The sequence below is a fragment of the Salmo trutta genome, chromosome 4 (assembly GCF_901001165.1).
Source record: "Salmo trutta chromosome 4, fSalTru1.1, whole genome shotgun sequence".
Classification (NCBI taxonomy): Eukaryota; Metazoa; Chordata; class Actinopteri; order Salmoniformes; family Salmonidae; genus Salmo; species Salmo trutta.
Window position 1 is genome coordinate 6,988,512 of NC_042960.1, and position 19,652 is coordinate 7,008,163.

Sequence of the window (19,652 nt, forward strand, 5' to 3'; positions counted from 1 at the left end):
ACCAGATTTGCTAGTTCTTGCTGTGACATGTCACCCCACTCTTCCACCAAGGCACCTGCAAGTTCCCGGACATTTCTGCGGGGAATGGCCCTAGCCCTCACCCTCCGATCCAACAGGTCCCAGACGTGCTCAATGGGATTGTGATTCGGGCTCTTCGCTGGCCATGGCAGAACACTGACATTCCTGTCTTGCAGGAAATCACGCACAGAACGAGCAGTATTGCTCGTGGCATTGTCATGCTGGAGGGTCATGTCAGGATGAGCCTGCAGGAAGGGTACCACATGAGGGAGTGGGATGTCTTCCCTGTAACGTACAGCGTTGAGATTGCCTGCAATGACAACAAGCTCAGTCCGATGATGCTGTGACACACCGCCCCAGACCATGACGGACCCTCCATCTCGATCCCGCTCCAGAGTACAGGCCTCGGTGTAATGCTCATTCCTTAGACGATTAACACGAACCCGACCATCACCCCTGGTGAGACAAAACCGTGACTCGTCAGTGAAGAGCACTTTTTGCCAGTCCTGTACGGTCCAGCGATGGTGGGTTTGTGCCCATAGGCGACGTTGTTGCCGGTGATGTCTGGTGAGGACCTGCCTTACAACAGGCCTACAAGCCCTCAGTCCAGCCTCTCTCAGCCTATTGCGGACAGTCTGAGCACTGATGGAGGGATTGTGCGTTCCTGGTGTAATTCGGGCAGTTGTTGTTGCCATCCTGTACCTGTCCCGCAGGTGTGATGTTCGGAAGTACCGATCCTGTGCAGGTGTTGTTACACGTGGTCTGCCACTGCAAGGACGATCAGCTGTCCATCATGTCTCCCTGTAGCGCTGTCTTAGGCGTCTCACAGTACGGACATTGCAATTTATTGCCCTGGCCACATCTGCAGTCCTCATGCCTCCTTGCAGCATGCCTAAGGCACGTTCACGCAGATGAGCAGGGACTCTAGGCATCTTTCTTTTGGTGTTTTTCAGAGTCAGTAGAAAGGCCTCTTTAGTGTCCTACATTTTCATAACTGTGACCTTAATTGCCTACCGTCTGTAAGTTGTTAGTGTCTTAACAACCGTTCCACAGGTGCATGTTCATGAATTGTTTATGGTTCATTGAACAAGCATGGGAAACAGTGTTTAAACCCTTTGCAATGAAGATCTGTGAAGTTATTTGGATTTTTACGAATTATCTTTGAAAGATAGGATCCTGAAAAATGGACGTTTCTTTTTTTTGCTGAGTTTGTGTCTCTAATATGGTCATACATTTGGCAGCTCCGTTTCCAACTCATTTTGTGGGCAGTGAGCACATAGCCTGTCTTCTCTTGAGAGCCAGGTCTGCCTACGGTGACCTTTCTCAATAGCAAGGCTATGTTCCCTGAGTTTGTACATAGTCAAAGCTTTCCTTAATTTTGGGTCAGTCTCAGTGGTCAACTATTCTGCCACTGTGTACTCTCTGTTTAGGGCCAAATAGCATTCTAGTTTGCTCTGTTTTTTTGTTAATTCTTTCCAATGTGTCAAGTAATTATCTTTTTGTTTTCTCATGATTTGGTTGGGTCTAATTGTGTTGCTGTCCTGGGGCTCTGTGTGGTCTGTTTATGTTTGTTAACAGAGCCCCAGGACCAGCTTGCTTAGGGGACTCTTCTCCAGGTTCATCTCTCTGTAGGTGATGGCTTTGTTATGGAAGGTTTGGGAATCACTTCCTTTTAGGTGGGTGTAGAATTAAATGCCTCTCTCTCACACACACCAACTTTACTTACTTATCAGTGTAATGCTTTTAATGATTCTTGCCTACTACTATAATCTTTCAACTACATACCTTGTAGTACATACACATGAAAGGAAATGCATGCTAATACCGAATGGCCTCTAGCTTGCTACTCTATTGTTGACTAGACCATTATATTGTGATTAGCCTTTTTAACCCCTTATCCCCTCTCCTCCCCTCCCACCAGAAGACCAGAGGGACATTATCGCACTACTGCTACAACCTCTTGACGCTGTAAAAGAATGGCTTCCTATAAACACCTGGAGGGCCGTGACAGTACAGATGAAGGATGATAATTTGATCACCTGCAGGAAATTTAAAACATGTAGTGCATTTGAGGTTTTAAAAGGCTTCTGAAGTTTGTAATTTCCACCCCGAAATTTCAGACTTGATTTGAAAAATGTATCAACCTCTACAAAAATGTCCATGAATTATAATCCACATAATAATTCACATTTCCTGTTGCTGCAGGATTATTTTCCTGCTGTAGCAAACTGGCTCAAATTAAGATCCTACATTTGTAGCAACTGTTGAAGAGAGTAGTCCATACACTCTTCAACTACTTGTGAACACTTGAGAAAGCATACTTCTTTTAAAGTCCACCATTACTCCTAAGTGTCTAGATGGGATGCGAGAGCCTATTCTCATTTCCGTAGCTTTTTGCGAATAAATAAATTGCATGGTGATTTTAGACCACACAGAAGTTTGGCTGCCTCCTTAACTGACTCACAGAGGGGGATAGCATGCCCTAGCATGCTTCCACTTCTTCCCTCCCCCTCTTTGTCTCTCCCAATGTGGGTGACCGTAGGAGCAACTGGTATGGCAGCACCACAGGAAAAACAGTCCTAGCAGTAACAACAGCTGCTCAACTACAAGTCTGTAGTGGTGACTAGCTCGTTTCACAGACTTCATACGATGGGTAGTTGTTGTCCTTATAAGGCAAGTAATCCTGAGACTATTGAGGGAATGGACTTGGGTTTACTCATAACATTCCTCAAATGTTCCTAGTACAAAATATATCTTTTTTTTAGGTGTTTGTCATAACGGCTTTCATTACAGACTCTCATTTAAAAACTGAGTCACTGGATCATTGCTAAGGAACATAGACTCGGGTAGAGTTAGTTAGCATAAAGGTGTCCCTGTTCTAGTCATGCTGCCATGATGCCATCTCTACTGGGTTTATGTGTTGTAGCCCATTAGGGAAGTCTGACTCAGAATTACGTGATGTCGAGTAAGAGTTACCGGGGAGAGAAAAGCTTGGTCTAACTACAGAACACAGTGCTGGAGAACGTACTTCACTGTCAGTAAACACATCTTGTCCCTGTTACTCTGATGTGTGTTTGTGTTCAGTAACCTAAATAAAGTTATTTTGAAGGTGGAGGGAGACGTAGAGAGAGAGAGGAAAGTGTTTCAGTGCCAGGAAGAAACAGACTGCAGAACTGTGACAGCTAGAAGACATTTTAAAAAGACTCCCTCTGTGCCCAGACCGATGTAAAAGCCAACTCTCGCTGTCACACTCACACACACACAAACAAGAGTGTGTTGCCTATGGCTGAGTGAACTGTAAGAGTGTTCCGTTATACATCCATAAAGCCCTTTGCCACCGAGATAGAAGCCCCTGTGCCTGCCAGCCGGGTCGGCTGAGGAAAAAGGCTTTGTAGCTACTTACACAGATGGTGAGCGCTCCTGCCCCCATTCTCTCAGGGAAATGCCTGCAGTCTGCAGAAAAGAAGGATGAAGAAAAATGACTATCCTCCCTCCTCCTTCCTTCTTCTCCCTCTCTTCACTCTTGTCCCGGATAAACACCGCCTAAACCTTGCCCAACGCTGGCAAACCCTTTCCCCCAGACTAGTGCCATCCAAAAGTCCCCAATCAACAGCAAAAAGAATCCAAGGTAGAGTGAGGAACAATGGATAAAGACTCCAGTCTACACAGGAGATTCCTGGTTTTACAACCCCCTGTTCTGAAACACAGATTAGTGGCTGGCTGTCTCCTCCTGGGATGAAATCTGAGCCCCGCGCTCTCATTGGCTGAGGGAATGGGTCATGTGACTAAAGGAATATCATTTTGAAGAGTCTGCCTGTAGGATTTGGCTGAGTCAGAAGGGAGAATGGATGACAGTATACTAAGGCTGAGGGAGGAAAGGGGGATTTGGAGGTAAAGCTGTGTTTGAAGTTTAACATCCTACATCCACACAAAGAAGACTTTATAAGCCTTGTAAGGTAATATGTAGAATCACATTAGTGTTCCAGAAGTGGGAAAATATGCAAAATAAGGATTTTATTCAAAGGTCCAGAATGGAAGCAATTGCAACATGAAACATGATCACATTACTTACAATATTTCTACATGGTGAGAATAGGAGTTTGATATACAGACATTATGCAAAAAGTATTCCCACAATCATCTGTACTGGTATACACAGTATAATCCTAATGTCCATAAGGTACTATGGTGCTGTAGTGTATTATACCTCCCTACTGGAGCGGCAGGTAGCCTGGTGGCTAAGAGCGTTGGACCAGGTTTGAAAACCCGAGCCGACTAGGTGAAATACTGTATCAGCCGACGTGCGCATGAGCAAGGCACTTAACCCTAATTGCTCATTTAAGTCACACTGGGTAAGAGCATTTGCTAAATGACTAAAATATATCATGAAACCTTTAGGGGCCTGCAGTGTATAAATACTGTAGTGTTAAACCTTTATGAGTGTAGAAGGTAGGATCAAGCTGCCCTAACAGGATCAGATCATTCCCCACCTACCTCATAGATCGTGTTATGCGTCAGGTTAAACTGATCTGATCATAGCTCTGTGGTTAGGTTCCAATTCCAACCCACACTATCCAGCCTGACAAAAGAGTTCTGAGATGAGTAATTATAATCTGATCCTAGATCTGTGGTTAGGTAGCAACTCCTACCGTCTAAATCAACATCCCCCAACAGTTCTGAGATCAGTGATTTCGCCTTAGTTTAGCGACTTCTCATAGATGAACCTCTTCCTGTTATCATCGATCCAGTCGTTGAAGGAGGACACTCTGGTGAACACAGAGGGTTTCTTGTCCTTGATACAGCCGAAGGCGCCGAAGCTGACGATGCCGTGGACCTCCCAAGGGTCTGAGGCTGAGGGTTGGCAGGCGAAGGGGCCACCTGAGTCACCCTGCAGAGGAGGAGAGGAGAGAGGATGAGGAGAGGAGCGAGGGATGAGGAGAAAGGAGAGTGAACATTTTAATGTAATTATAGATGACAACTAAAATATTAAGAGGATTGAACCAGCAACTGTCCCAAAAGACTTGGATTACTTTTATCGACATAGTCTTGCAAAGAACATAATCGCTAGTGAGTTATTTTCAGACATTAATTCACATCATAGGATAGGAAGCACACGTACTCAACGTACTCAGGGTACTTAGGCTATACGGTAACAAAACACTTTACAGAGGGAAAGAACAACACAGAGTAGCACAAGAGCTGCTGGGTAAAATACATAGCAGCACGTGGCGGTCAAAGACTCACACTGCTGTCATTCATATGGACCTCATTATGACAGACAACTATGTAGTTCCTATGCTCTTTGTCCTCTGTCCCACCACAACAACAAACTAATTAAACCATTATCAAGGCTGACTGATCACAAACAAGTGCTATGTGCTGTGTTAAATAATGCATTCCAATCAGGAGAAACCACTGGACTGTATTATCCTTGTGTAATATAATAACAAGCCACTTGGTCTCGGTAGAAGCCAAGCCCCATAACCTACCGTTATCTACCCCAAAACTAAGCACTAAAGCTGGTTAGTTGGGTTGAACAACCAGGCTTTCTCCCCACCTCTCCTAGCGCAAAACGAGCCACTCTTTGGGTAATAGGTTGTACCACCAGGCTCTCTCCCTTCCTCCCCTTGCCCAAAACGAGGCACTGTAGCTGGGTAGGGGGTCCGTAGTCTACCTGGCAGGATGACTTGAGCTCGTCTGGAGACTCGTATCCGGCACAGATCATGGAAGGTCTCAGGTTGTCCCACCAGTAGGCTGGCTTACTGCAAGTGGCGAAGGGGACGATGGGCAGGGCTGCCTGGTTCAACTTCTCAGATACAACAGGGAAGAGGCTACCTGGAGAGAGAGAGATGGGAGGAAGGGGGAGGGCCGGCGTGCTAGGGGAGTGGCTAGATAGGCATGCCCATGTAATGTTCCCATGCAAATGTCTACAATGACCATTACAACTGCTGTCTAATTCAACATGATCACATGGTCGCCATGCTAGCTAGCTTCTTAGCTTGCAAGCCTCACTATCCTCATTGAACCCGTCGTGAATAGCCTTAACATATCACTCCTCCTTGTATCTCTATACATGACTGATCAATAATGGATATCCAGTATGTCTACTAGCTATGTTATAGTCCTATACTAGAGTAATCACTGAGAGTCAATGGGAGCTCAGATAGATACAACAGAACAGAAGATGTTAAAGTCAGATATAGCATTGTATGTTTGTGTCGCTGCCTTGTTACTGTGTGAGAGGTTGAGTGCTCTCTCTCTCTCTCTCTCTCTCTCTGGGGTCATCTGCTGCAATGCTGAGTTGATTCAGACTCTATACGTGGTGTCAATACTGTGTTGAGTTGATTCAGACTCTATACGTGGTGTCAATACTGTGTTGAGTTGATTCAGACTCTATACGTGGTGTCAGTGCTGTGCTGAGTTGATTCAGACTCTATACGTGGTGTCAGTGCTGTGCTGAGTTGATTCAGACTCTATACGTGGTGTCAATATACTCTATACGTGGTGTCAATGCCGTGCTGAGTTGATTCAGACTCTATACGTGGTGTCAATGCCGTGCTGAGTTGATTCAGACTCTATACGTGGTGTCAATACTGTGCTGAGTTGATTCAGACTCTATACGTGGTGTCAGTGCTGTGCTGAGTTGATTCAGACTCTATACATGGTGTCAATATACTCTATGCGTGGTGTCAATACCGTGCTGAGTTGATTCAGACTATACGTGGTGTCAATGCTGTGCTGAGTTGATTCAGACTCTATACGTGGTGTCAATACCGTGCTGAGTTGATTCAGACTCTATACGTGGTGTCAATACCGTGCTGAGTTGATTCAGACTATACGTGGTGTCAATACTGTGCTGAGTTGATTCAGACTATACGTGGTGTCAATACCGTGCTGAGCTAATTCAGACTCTATACGTGGTGTCAATACCGTGCTGAGCTGATTCAGACTCTATACGTGGTGTCAATACCGTGCTGAGCTGATTCAGACTCTATATGTGGTGTCAGTGCTGTGCTGAGTTGATTCAGACTCTATATGTGGTGTCAGTGCTGTGCCACCTGGCTTCATGAGAACTTTATCAGCCCTGAAAAGAACATGACCCAGCCAGCCAGCCAACACCAGGCTTTGCGTTAATATTGTAGCCTGCTTATAATCCCTCCTAGGAGAGGAAAGCCCTGTCAGTCAAGTGTCAAGTAGAGTGGGAGCTGGGTGAGATGGGTGGAGCTATCACTGTCAGTTTGAGGAGAGGTTCTTTGGGGCTGATGTTGTTATAGCATCATAAAATAGTTAAAAGTTTAGTCTCAGCAGAGGTAGCTGTTGCTATGCAATATGTGCCGTGTTGTTAAAGGTGTATTTAAATGGTGTATTTTCAAATGTGTATTTGAAGTGGTGTGTCATGTATCTGAATTGCAAGGGTGTGTGTCTGTGTGTGTGCACCTACGAGTGTGCCTATTGATAAACTACTATTCCTAAAAACCATAAAAAACATACCTTTCTCGTCGCCCCACTCCGTGACGTAGCAGGATTTCCCAGCAGGCATCAGGGCGCCGAGCGCCGGCAGACACACGGGACTAATCTCCCTGGTCATGTTGACTGCAGAGCTCAAATGCACCAGGGTGATGTCGTTAGTGATGTCCGAAGCCCTTGTGCCTGATGATGCTGTCCACCCGGAGTCAAAGAAATCGAATCAAATTAAACTTTATTTAAAAAAAAAAAAATCACAACCTACTATACAGTAAAACAATAAAAATGAAGGAGATAAAAAAACAATCAATGACAATACAGAGAGAGAGACATCATATTACAAGTTATACTTAGATATTACATGCTCTTATATCTCAATAAATAAATATTAAAATGCTGTTCACCTTGTAGCAGGCCTCATGGGAAGGGAGGTCCCGGGACAAGTTCATGTGGTGTTTACCCAGACACATGCGCCAATAGGTGGGGTTACCCAGAGGCCTGGATGGGGTTGGGGGAGAAGGGATTTTTACATTTACATTACATTTACAAAAAAATGAAACCCCACCTCTTTAAGGAATACCTGGGATAGGATAAAGTAATCCTTCTAACCCCCCCCCTTAAAAGATTTAGATGCACTATTGTAAAGTGGTTGTTCCACTGGATATCATAAGGTGAATGCACCAATTTGTAAGTCGCTCTGGATAAGAGCGTCTGCTAAATGACTTAAATGTAAATGGATTTTTAGTTAAGGTTAGAAAGTTAAAGGGAGTTTCTATTATTACTTGTTACTCACATTTAGGGATTGGATAGAATAATGTGTTAATGTGAGGTTTGTGTGTGTGTGTGTGTGTGTGCGAGTGTGTGTGTGTGTGTGTGTGTGTGTGTGTGTGTGTGTGTGTGCGAGTGTATGTGCGAGTGTGTGTGTGTTTACGCCATGAAGCAGTGAGCGGCCGTCAGGACCCATTCCTTGTGGATCAGGGAGCCTCCACAGCCATGCATGTAGGGGATGGGATTGAACGGACTGGCCTGTAGAGAGAGAGATTCATCAACATACATGATTACACGCACACACACAAACATGTAGGCACTAGTAGCAAATAAATCCTCCACATACACGCTAGTACACACACACACACACTAACCCAGGCCTTACCTGCATGGAGATTTGCCAGGGCCAGGAGAGGGGCACAGCCTCTACCCCGTTGACCACTCTCAAGGTGGCACTACTGGGGGGTACAGCAGGGCTGCCACACGTCTCAGGCCAGCCTATAGGAAGAAGAGAGACAGGTCAATATACAGTTAATAAAAAGGTACTCATGAAAGTCTTTTCAAAGTGTCAGTCAGTGGGAAATGTCACCTTGCTGTTGGAAAGGGATAGCCACTTATAACTGAAGTCTGGTTGAGCTGGCAAAGCTCCAATTGATCTACCTAGAGACAATGCCTCTGTAGTAAAAATAGCAGTTGTCCAGATGAACTTCTCATGAGAAGGTAGAAGTTGGCCATTTTTATTTAATTTAATCTTTCTTTTGACAGGGAGTCATGCTGAGACCAAGGTCACTTTTACAGATGAGCCCTGTATACACATCAATACACATATCAATATTCACATCAATACACGAAAAGCAAAACACAATCATAGAAAAACACATTCTCAGTAAAATGGTCCTCAATCTGCATTTGGCACAGATCTAAGGTCAGATATTTTTATTCCCCCTAATGGTTCATGTTAGGATTTGTGTCAGGGTAATCTGATCCTCGATCTGTGGTTAACCAGTGGTTGTACTTACTGATAGTGATGTTGTCCCATGGGTTAGCAGGAGGGGGAGGCAGAGTGGGGAACACGTTGGGTTCAGTGGTCCAGTAACCATGGAAACCCTTCTCCACATTGGCTTGGTTGCTGAGGAAATGGACCACAGCCGTGTTGCCGACGACAGTAACCTCAGGGGGCGGGGCAAAGCCACAGAAGCGATCTGCACAGGTAACAAATCACAAATAAGAAAAGTATTATCGAAGTAATGTAGATTTACCACGTGTACTGTACTTAGTTACATTGATCAAAGTAATGCACCCTTGAAAAAATTACAATTTGTAACTTGAATCCACAGCAGTTTGCAGAAATCCAACAAAATATCCTCTATGAATTCTATTTCAATGGCGTCGCTATAGTGTTATCGCTATGGTACCAACCTTGTGAGGTCAACCCTGCTCCACTGTACATCTCCACGTAGTCCACACACTGTCCCAGCTGGTTCACGGCCTGCACCTCAAAATGGGTGAAGACAATATGGATGTTCTTAGCTGAGGGGATGGAGATACGCCAGGTACACACAGCCTGGTCTAGGTAGTTGTTAGGCCAGTTAGGAGAGGTGAGCTCTCCCTGCTCACTGCTGAAGACACCTCCACATGAAGCTGTAGGGGGAAGTGGGAGAGAGGAGGGTGGGGAGAGTCTGTGTGTAAAGACTTTGTGTAAATCCATAAGAATGTTAGGCTTAGTGGTGAAACTGAAGGTGCGCCTAAGCAATGATCTGAAGTCAGATATGTATTCCGCCATGGCCCATATGGTGAATGTTCACATTAGGAGGGTTGCTAAAGGTGCTGATCCGAGAACTGTGCTTAGAGGCTTCTTCCACAAGGAACGTCTGTCCATTCACCCAGCTCCACTCACCCAGGCTGGGGTCCACAGCCTTCCAGGAGGCCCTGAAGCCCAGCTCCACTCACCCTGTCTGGGGTCCACAGCCTTCCAGGAGGCCCTGAAGCCCAGCTCCACTCACCCTGGCTGGGGTCCACAGCCTTCCAGGAGGCCCTGAAGCCCAGCTCCACTCACCCTGGCTGGGGTCCACAGCCTTCCAGGAGGCCCTGAAGCCGGTGTCCACCACCTTGTTGTTGGAGGTGAAATAGAGGCTCAGTCTATCACCGATACTCACTAGGTCCTGAGGGGGAATGTGACTGCAGTAGGCACCTACAAAGGAGACATAAGGAGGTTATAAGGTGACATACTGAGGTTATAAGGTGACGTGGTGAGGTTATAAAGATACATTAAGGGGTCATAAGGAGGCATGCAGGGCATCACTTAATTGGCCTCCTCTCCTTCATATGTACTGACAGGATTGATAGAGAGAAGCAAGATCTTTCTTTCTTCTGATACGAGACAAATCAAGGGTTTCAAAGGCTAATCAAACATTGCTGGCTGAATCTTTTTGTGCAAACAGTCTCCTGGGCCTTAATCTACAACTGTCATTATGATAACGACAGTAATCTGTCTACTGTGATTAATGATATTCAACTACCCTATTATCAAGTCCATCAATATGTGTCCTGGCTGACAAAGCTTATCAGTTGTTGAAGAGACAAGAGCATTCTCTGTTACAGCTTTCTTGTCAGTGTTTCATCTTGCCTTCCAGTCAGTTGTACGGCTGCCAGAGCAAACAACTTGACTCTGACATGTCATTTACTCTTAATCATATTGGAAAGTAATGACATTGACGTGTTTGAGGTGAGACACAATAAAGCACACAGTAATCTCATTTATCAGACACAATAAAGCACACAGTAATCTCATTTATCAGACACAATAAAGCACACAGTAATCTCATTTATCAGACACAATAAAGCACACAGTAATCTCATTTATCAGACACAATAAAGCACACAGTAATCTCATTTATCAGACACAATAAAGCACACAGTAATCTCATTTATCAGACACAATAAAGCACACAGTAATCTCATTTATCAGACACAATAAAGCACACAGTAATCTCATTTATCAGACACAATAAAGCACACAGTAATCTCATTTATCAGACACAATAAAGCACACAGTAATCTCATTTATCAGACACAATAAAGCACACAGTAATCTCATTTATCAGACACAATAAAGCACACAGTAATCTCATTTATCAGACACAATAAAGCACACAGTAATCTCATTTATCAGACACAATAAAGCACACAGTAATCTCATTTATCAGACACAAGTGACCCTGCAAATGAATCGTCAGACAGGGTGTGTGTGTGTGCTCACGCAAGCCACATACATACGCACACACCCCATATCACCTACCCCCCCCTCCTCCCACACACACCAAAGACCCTTACATACGGCTGTACTACCTATGCTGGCTAAGCTGTCGTTGATGGTGACCTTGTCGTTGAGACACAGCCGGGTGTCCTCCAGGGAGAAGTTGTGGAAGTGCAGGTGGACCAGTTTACCGTCGGGCACCTTGATGTGCCACTGGCAGTGGGCGCCGTTACTGTAGCTGCCCGGGTGCCCCATGCTGGACAACACGCCACTCTCGCCAGTCATGTCCTTTGGCCCGCCGCAGCCAGATGCTACAAAGAGAGGAGGAAAGGGGATGGGGAGTAAGTTGAAGGGAGGACAGAAGGAGAGATGAGGAGGGAGAACAAGAAGGGACAAAGAGAGAAAGAGGGGGGTCGGAAAGAGAGGGAAAGAGAGAGAGAGAAAGGAGCAGAAAAAAAAGATGTCACGCCACTACAAATCAACCAAAAAGCTTGATATTAGAAACCGATTTAGACCGGTTGGAACCAGTTCTCGAGTGGCGGAGCGGTCAAAGGCACTGTATCTCAGTGCTAGAGGTGTCACTACAGAGCCTGGTTCGATTCCAGGCTGTATCACAACCGACCATGATTGGGAGTCCCATAGGGCGGCGCACAATTGGCCAATCGTCGTCCGGGTTAGGGTTTGGCTGGGGTAGGATGTCATTGTAAATAAGAATTTGTACTTAACTGAGTTGCCTAGTTAAATAAAGGTTCAATAAAATAAATAACCTACTGTGCTAGTTGTACATGTCCCTGCGGATGACATTCTCCATCCAGGGGATGACATTCTCCATCCAGGGGATGACATTCTCCATCCAGGGGATGACATTCTCCATCCAGGGGATGACATTCTCCATCCAGGGGATGACATTCTCCATCCAGGGGATCCAGGGGATGACATTCTCCATCCAGGGGATCCAGGGGATGACATTCTCCATCCAGGGGATGACATTCTCCATCCAGAGAATGACATTCTCCATCCAGGGGATGACATTCTCCATCCAGGGGATGACATTCTCCATCCAGGGGATGACATTCTCCATCCAGGGGATGACATTCTCCATCCAGGGGATGACATTCTCCATCCAGGGGATGACATTCTACATCCAGGGGATGACATTCTCAATCCAGGGGATGACATTCTCCATCCAGGGGATGACATTCTCCATCCAGGGGATGACATTCTCCATCCAGGGGATGACATTCTACATCCAGGGGATGACATTCTACACCCAGGGGATGACATTCTCAATCCAGGGGATGACATTCTCCATCCAGAGAATGACATTCTCCATCCAGGGGATGACATTCTCCATCCAGGGGATGACATTCTCCATCCAGGGGATGACATTCTCCATCCAGGGGATGACATTCTCCATCCAGGGGATGTAGGCCGAATCACGGGTGAACACAGAGGGTTTCTTGTCCATGATGCAGCCGTTGGGATCAAAGCTGGTGATGCTGTGCACCTCCCAGGGAGAGTTGGGAGAGTCCTGGCACACCAGGGGACCGCCCGAATCCCCCTGTCACATGACGAGGGTCAATAGCACTTCATATTGATGACATCATCAACACAACCATGACATCATTAATCAAATAGGTTTTTTTGTATCATGTAATCACTGCATAAGTCAATGGATAATTTTTTGCATTATACAGTATAATACTATGCGGGTATATATCCCACTTGAGTACCTGACAGACAGACTTGAGCTCGTCAGGCAAGGTGTAGCCCATGCAGATCATGGAGGTCTTGACCTTGAACCACCAGTAGTCCATCTTCTTACATGTGTTGAAGGGCACCACCGGCAGGGACACCTGGTTCAGGGTCTCAGCCACTTTGGCATTCATGGAATCACCTGCTTAAAAAAGATAGAACCGGTTCATTTATTGTTTGGTCCTCAGATACTTTGGTATTCATGGCATCGCCTGATTAAAAATAAATGAGTTGCTCCAGTTAATTTATTGTTATCAACTGATAGTGCTTGACATTTATTTTAGCCTAATCCTTTTTAGAAGCTTTTTCATAGAAAACTAAGGCTGTGTTTACACAGGCAGCCCAATTGCAATCTTTTTTTCACTAGTTGGTATCAGATCAGCTCTGAAAAAGATCTGATTTGAAAAGATCTGATGTGATTGGTCAAAAGACCAATTAGTGAACCAAAAAAATATCAGAATTGGGCTGCCTGTGTGAACGCAGCCAAAGAAGTGTGCAGAGAGATCAAGGTTGAAATTCAGTGGATGTATTTTCAATTGTTAACCAACAGAGGGGGTGAAAGCACTGGAAGAACTGGAACCAGGTTTGGCAGTATGGAAATAGGAAAACTGGTCAAGGAATTAATTATGGTGGTTGGATTTATTGTTGTATTTTGTTGTAGCTTGTACGTGCTTGTATATATTTGTGGAAGGAAAGAGTCATATGTTTTTTTCTGATAGGATTGTGACCTAATTTTCCTATCTCGCTCTGACTGTATCCCACTTATCTGCACAATGCATATTGTAGCACCCTTAACCCAACCCTAGCAACCTCGTCAAGAGATTTGGATCACTTTGCATAAGGTGTTGGGTTGATAGGCGCTGGTCTGGGCTACCCCTCCAATTGGCTCCAATATCATGGTGTCCTCCAATAGGAGTCACAATAAATGGCAGACATCACAAAACATCTCAAGCCCTCTCTAGTCTTCATCTCCACAGCCGGTGGCATAACATTGATTGTATCTGCACTACACAATGCCTACATCCCAAATGGCACCCTATTCCCTATGCAGTGTGCTACTTTTGACCAGGGCCCATAGGGCTCTATACAGGGAATAGGGAGGAATTTGGGACATATACAATTCCTCATATGAGACAAAAGAGGTCACAGCAAATCGTGGACGTCCCAAAGCCCCACAACTCCTCACCAGTCTCATCTCCCCATCCAGTGGCGTAACACTACTTGCCCCCCTCCAGGACCTCCTCCAGGAAGGGCAGGCAGGAGTAGGAGATCTGATCGCTGGGGGTCACTTCCCCACCCAGCCTGACGAGGGCGATGTCGAACTCCACCGTGGGCAACGTAGGGTACTTGAAGCCCTCGTGGCGGTAGATGCCCATCACGCCGAAGCAGCGCTCTGTGTCTTCTGTGAACGTCAGGTTGTGTTTACCCAGGCACATTTTCCAGCGCTGGAGCTCGTCAGCGTACCTGGAGAGAGTCACATATCATATATATCCTAATGTTTTGTACACTCATACAGACATCCTCCTTAACACAACCACCTATAACTACATCATAGAAATGTTATGATTTGACTTGGGGATATACCCTTTAAAGGATCTATTTCTATGTACAAAACCAACCACCAACTGACAGAAAAACCTACAGTGTACAGAGTTTGCTGGCAGTAGCAGCATACCATCAATTCCTATCTATCAGCATGGTTCTCTGTGACAGGGCAGAATTAACTCTGTGGGTCATTATACACAGTTGGAGACATTCATTGGACTAACAAGACCCAGCACCAGCCCTGTAACAAGCCTTAGATAAGGAACTAGGTAATGGTTGTGACAGACAGAGGCATAGGCGTCCCAAAGAACTGCCTGTTTGCATTAAGATAATAGGCTCCAGACACAGGGAGGGACACTTTCTCAACTTTCAAGGTCTAAAAATACTTTTCTGTTTTGTTTACTTAACAAGACACAGAACAATATTACGTAATGTCAGCTCAGTGGAGTAAAGTACTTATGCAAAAATACTTTCACATCCCAAGTACTACTTAAGTAGTTTTTTGGGGTAGCTGTACCTTTCTTTACTATTTTTTTGGACAACTTTTAGTTTTACTCCACTACATTCCTAAAGAAAATAATGTACTTTTTAATCCATACATTTTCCCTCACACCCAAAAGTACTTGTTACATTCCGAATGCTTAGCAGCAGGGGCGAACATTTTCCAATTCAAGGTCATCCCTACTGCCTCTTATCTGGCAGACTCACTAAACACAAATGATCCGTTTGTAAATTATGTCAGCAAGAAAATCGTGCTGTCTGGTTTGCTTAATATTAGGAATGTAAAAGTATTTATACTTTTACTTTTTCTTTTGATACTTAAATATATTTTAGCAATTACATTTGATACTTAAGTATATTTAAAACCAATTTTGTAACTCTGTGTTTTTGTATGTTGTCGAACTGCTTTGCTTTATCTTGGCCAGGTCGCAATTGTAAATGAGAACTTGTTCTCAACTTGCCTACCTGGTTAAATAAAGGTGAAATAAATAAAAATGTTAAAAAAGTAATATTTTACTGGGTGACTTTCACTTTTACTTGAGTAATTTTCTATTAAGTTATCTTTACTTTTACTCAAGTATGACAATTGGGTACTTTTCACAACAGTGTGTCAGCTCAATCAAATGTAAAAGGTACATTTTAAAATCTCAAAAGGTAAAAATGTATGCCAAAATCGTCTTGTTTTGTGCACACTATAGGGACATGCTGGCCTACATGTACGGTGATATGTACCTGTGACACAGTTGAGGGGAGTGCACATTTATAGGAATAGAATTACCGCCCAACACGGAATGGACCGTTGACTTGAATGGGAATGTCTGTTGTAGTAATTCTGTCTCTGTGTCTACGTCCCAAATGGCACCCTTTTCCCTATATACTTCACTACTTTTGACCAGGGACTATGCATCTCAAATGGCACCCTATTTCCTATAGGTCCTGGTCAAAAGTTGTGCCCTAAATAGGGTGCCATTTGGGACTCATCCTCTAGTTCATTCACCGTATGAAGCAATGGGCAGCTGTCATGACCCAGTTCTTATGGATGAGAGTTCCTCCGCAGGTGTGGAAGAACTTGGGCATCCCCTAACTGCTAGGCCAAACCTGGGAAAATAAAACATCAGCTTTTAAAGTGATAGATCACCCAAATTATTCAATGACATGTTGGTTTCCTTAGCCTGTAAGCAGTCTATGGACAAGGTAAGACAGCAATCCATGCTATGGGCCGTGTCCCTAGACTGCTCTCAGGGCAAGGAAACCAATATGTAATTTTGTAATTTGTTTGAACTATTCCTTCAATTGTGAGCCAGTCGTGCCTATTTGTCTTCTAAAGGCCAAACCTGTGAGACAGAGAGTACGCAAACACACAACCACACAAACAAGCATAGCGTACAAGCATAGCGTACAAGCATAGCGTACGACGATGCCTCTGATATAATCAAAGTTGATTTAAATAATGATGAGGTTGAGCTGAAGGGACTCATCTCATTAAGTTTTATTAGCAGTGTGTGTGTGTGTGCAGTCTCAGGGTGTGTGTGTAATCCGATCCATGTAATGATGATGTCAATTAACAAACATGTCCCAACTGAAAGAAGTCTTGCCCCTGGGGCTAGTGTAGCTGCATCACGATAACAGAGAATCTCATTCAAAACCTATTGGTGATATTGCCCCTGAGAGATGAGATGTTGAGTAAATGAATTCACTTGTTATTGTAAAATAGTTGACACATTTGTGATGTTCCCTGATGGATGATCACGTGACTTGGTTCTGGGTATATGCCTAAGACATGTTGGCAACCAGGCAGCCATTTTGGATATGATTCTAGAATAACAGTGTTTGATGGATCTAAATGATCCTAAATAGAGTTTAGACAGACAGTGTCTCACCTGCATGGACACCTGCCAGGGCCAGGAGTGGGGGTTGGCTGGCTCTCCATTGACGATGCGGGTGTGGATGGTGGGGGGAATGGTGGGTTTGCCACACGTGGTTGGCCATTCTAGAGAAAGGACAGAACAGTTGTCATCTTATCTGACATCAGTGATAAGACTTCAGGGTTATTGTTTTGATAGCAGTAAGAATTTTTCCCACAGTCATCCCCCCTCTCCTCTCCTCTCCTCTCCTCTCCTCTCCTCTCCTCTCCTCTCCTCTCCTCTCCTCTCCTCTCCTCTCCCCTCCCCTCCTCTCCCTCTCCTCTCCCCTCCCCTCCCCTCCTCTCGGCTGTGCCCGACCAGAAACCCCCCCGAGGCAGCACGATGCACAGTCCATCTGTAAATCTCGATTTCAGCAATTGGCTTGGCAGGGGCCCGGCCACCTGGGGCCCATCAAAGGGTAAAGAATAGGGCAAAGGGTAAGAGACAACCAGAAGGCAACTGCTGCACTAAGGGCACTTCATACTACACTGTCTGCATCCTAAAATGGCACCCTATTCCCTGTACAGATAATAGTATATTCATTTTGACTGGAACCCTATTGGGCTCTGGTCAAAAGCAATGCACTATAGAGAATAGGGTGCCAGTTGGAACGTACTACGGTGTTTACAGATCCACCAAATAATCTAGTTTTACTACACATCTGGGCACGGAGAATTGAACCAAATGGATGAGCAGAAAAAAGACAGGATTCTACTGTGATCTACAGACTGATCAGCTGAAATAAAGCCAGGAGTCTACTGTATCCTACAGACAGATCAGCTGAAATAAAGCCAGGATTCTACTGTACTCTACAGACTGGCCACCTGAAGGGCTTTTGGGGGGCGTTACATGGTCTTAGGGTCGTTGTCCTGTTGGAGGGTGAATGTTCGCCCCAGTTTTCATCAAGGATCTCTCTGTACTTTAATCCGTTCATCTTTTCCTCAATCCTGACTAGTCTCCCAGTCCCTGCCGCTAAAAAACATCCCCACAGCATGATGCTGCCACCACCATGCTTCACCGTAGGGATGGTGCAAGATTTCCTCCAGACGTGACGCTTGGCATTCAGGCCAAAGAGTTCAATCTTGGTTTCATCAGACCAGAGAATCTTGTTTCTCATGGTCTGAGAGTCTTTAGATGACTTTGGGAAAACTCCAAGCGGGCTGTCATGTGCCTTTCACTGAGAAGTGGCTTCCGTCTGGGCTCTCTACCATGAAAGCCTGATTGGTGGAGTGCTGCAGAGATGGTTGTCCTTCTGGAAGGTTCTCTCATCTCCATAGAGGAACTCTGTAGCTCTGTCAGAGTGACCATCGGCTTCTTGGTCACCTCCCTGACCAAGGCCCTTCTCCCCCGATTGCTCAGTTTGGCCGGGCAGCCAGCTCTAGGAAGAGTCTTGGTGGTTCCAAACTTCTTCCATTTAAGAATGATGAGGCCACTGTGTTCTTAGGGACCTTCAAAGCTGCAGAAATGTTTTGGTACCCTTCCCCAGAGCTGAGCCTCAATAAAAACCTGTCTCGGCGCTCTACGGATAATTCCTTTGACCTCATGGCTTAGTTTCTCTGACATGCACTGTCAACTGTGGGACCATATAAACAGGTGTGTGCCTTTCCAAATCATGTCCAATCAATTGATTTTTACCACAGGTGAACTCCAAATCAAGTTGTAGAAACATCTCAAGGATGATCAATGGAAACATGATGCACCTGAGCTCAATTTTGAGTCTCATAGCAAAGAGTTTATTTCTAATTTTATACATTTGCAAAAATTTTCACTTTGTCATTATGGGGTATTGTGTGTAGATTGCTGAGGATTGTTTTTTTTGTTTTTTTTTTTACATTTAATCAATTTTAGAACAGGGCTGTAACGTAGCAACATGCTGAAAAAGTAAAGGGATCTGAATACTTTCCAAAGGCACTGTATACACCTACAGTGATGTTGTCCCAGGGTTTGGGCTGTATAGGGGGCTCAGTGGGTAGAGGCTGGGTGGTGTCTGTAGTCCAGCAGGCCCTGAAACCTTTAGCCTCCATGAAGAAGTCAGTATAGAAACGCATCACTAACTTGTTGCCCTTAGTTGTGATGGTGGCTGGGAGTCGGTCACCACACCAAGGACCTGGTAAGTAAAAACAACAACACCAAAAATCACTTGCAAGTCAGTTGAGCTGCTTCTGTAACACTACTAGTGCTGCTGCAACCAGTGCTGCAACCAGTGCTGCTACCAGTGCTGCTACCAGTGCTGCTACCAGTGCTGCTACCAGTGCTGCTACCAGTGCTGCTACCAGTGCTGCTACCAGTGCTACAGATGTAGGATCTTAATTTGTGTCAGAAGGTGGGTGTAGCTGGTGCATAAAGTCAGGCGCAGGAGAGCAGAATGAGTGAGCAACGTACTTTACTCAAAATAAAAGGCACAAGGTAACAATACACTTGACCAACAATAAACGGTAATC

The 19,652-nt window shown here is 45.0% G+C and overlaps 2 protein-coding genes and 1 pseudogene across 4 annotated transcripts in view; all 3 read right to left on the minus strand.

Moving 5' to 3' along the window:
• The window catches only part of LOC115191761 (protein FAM13A), an 83,374-nt gene extending 79,648 nt beyond the window's left edge, over nucleotides 1-3,726 (minus strand). For 2 of the 3 annotated variants that reach the window (XM_029749658.1, XM_029749657.1), the window contains exon 1: nucleotides 3,422-3,725. In XM_029749658.1, coding sequence (XP_029605518.1) covers nucleotides 3,422-3,448 — 27 coding nt within the window. In that variant the 5' untranslated portion in view covers nucleotides 3,449-3,725. Of the gene's footprint in view, nucleotides 1-3,421 lie in introns of all 3 variants that reach the window. The other variant, XM_029749655.1, reaches the window with a different exon arrangement.
• Nucleotides 3,727-4,035: 309 nt separating this feature from the next.
• On the minus strand, nucleotides 4,036-7,716 carry LOC115191767 (chymotrypsin-like elastase family member 2A). The gene is made up of 3 exons (XM_029749669.1): nucleotides 7,510-7,716; nucleotides 5,693-5,853; nucleotides 4,036-4,906 (listed from the first exon to the last, which is right to left on the minus strand). The coding sequence occupies exons 1-3, from the start codon at nucleotides 7,604-7,606 to the stop codon at nucleotides 4,715-4,717; spliced, it is 450 nt and encodes a 149-aa protein (XP_029605529.1). The 5' UTR covers nucleotides 7,607-7,716; the 3' UTR covers nucleotides 4,036-4,714.
• LOC115191768 (cubilin-like) overlaps nucleotides 7,595-19,652 on the minus strand; it is a 32,859-nt pseudogene continuing 20,801 nt past the window's right edge.

Coding starts and splice junctions, on each gene's coding strand:
- LOC115191767 (XM_029749669.1), bottom strand. CDS start 7,606: ATGACCAGGGAGATTAGTCCCGTGTGTCTGCCGGCGCTCGGCGCCCTG. Junction 5,854..7,509: donor GGAGTGGGGCGACGAGAAAG/GTATGTTTTTTA, acceptor CTCTCTCTCCAG/GTAGCCTCTTCCCTGTTGTA. Junction 4,907..5,692: donor AGCTCAAGTCATCCTGCCAG/GTAGACTACGGA, acceptor CCTCCTCTGCAG/GGTGACTCAGGTGGCCCCTT.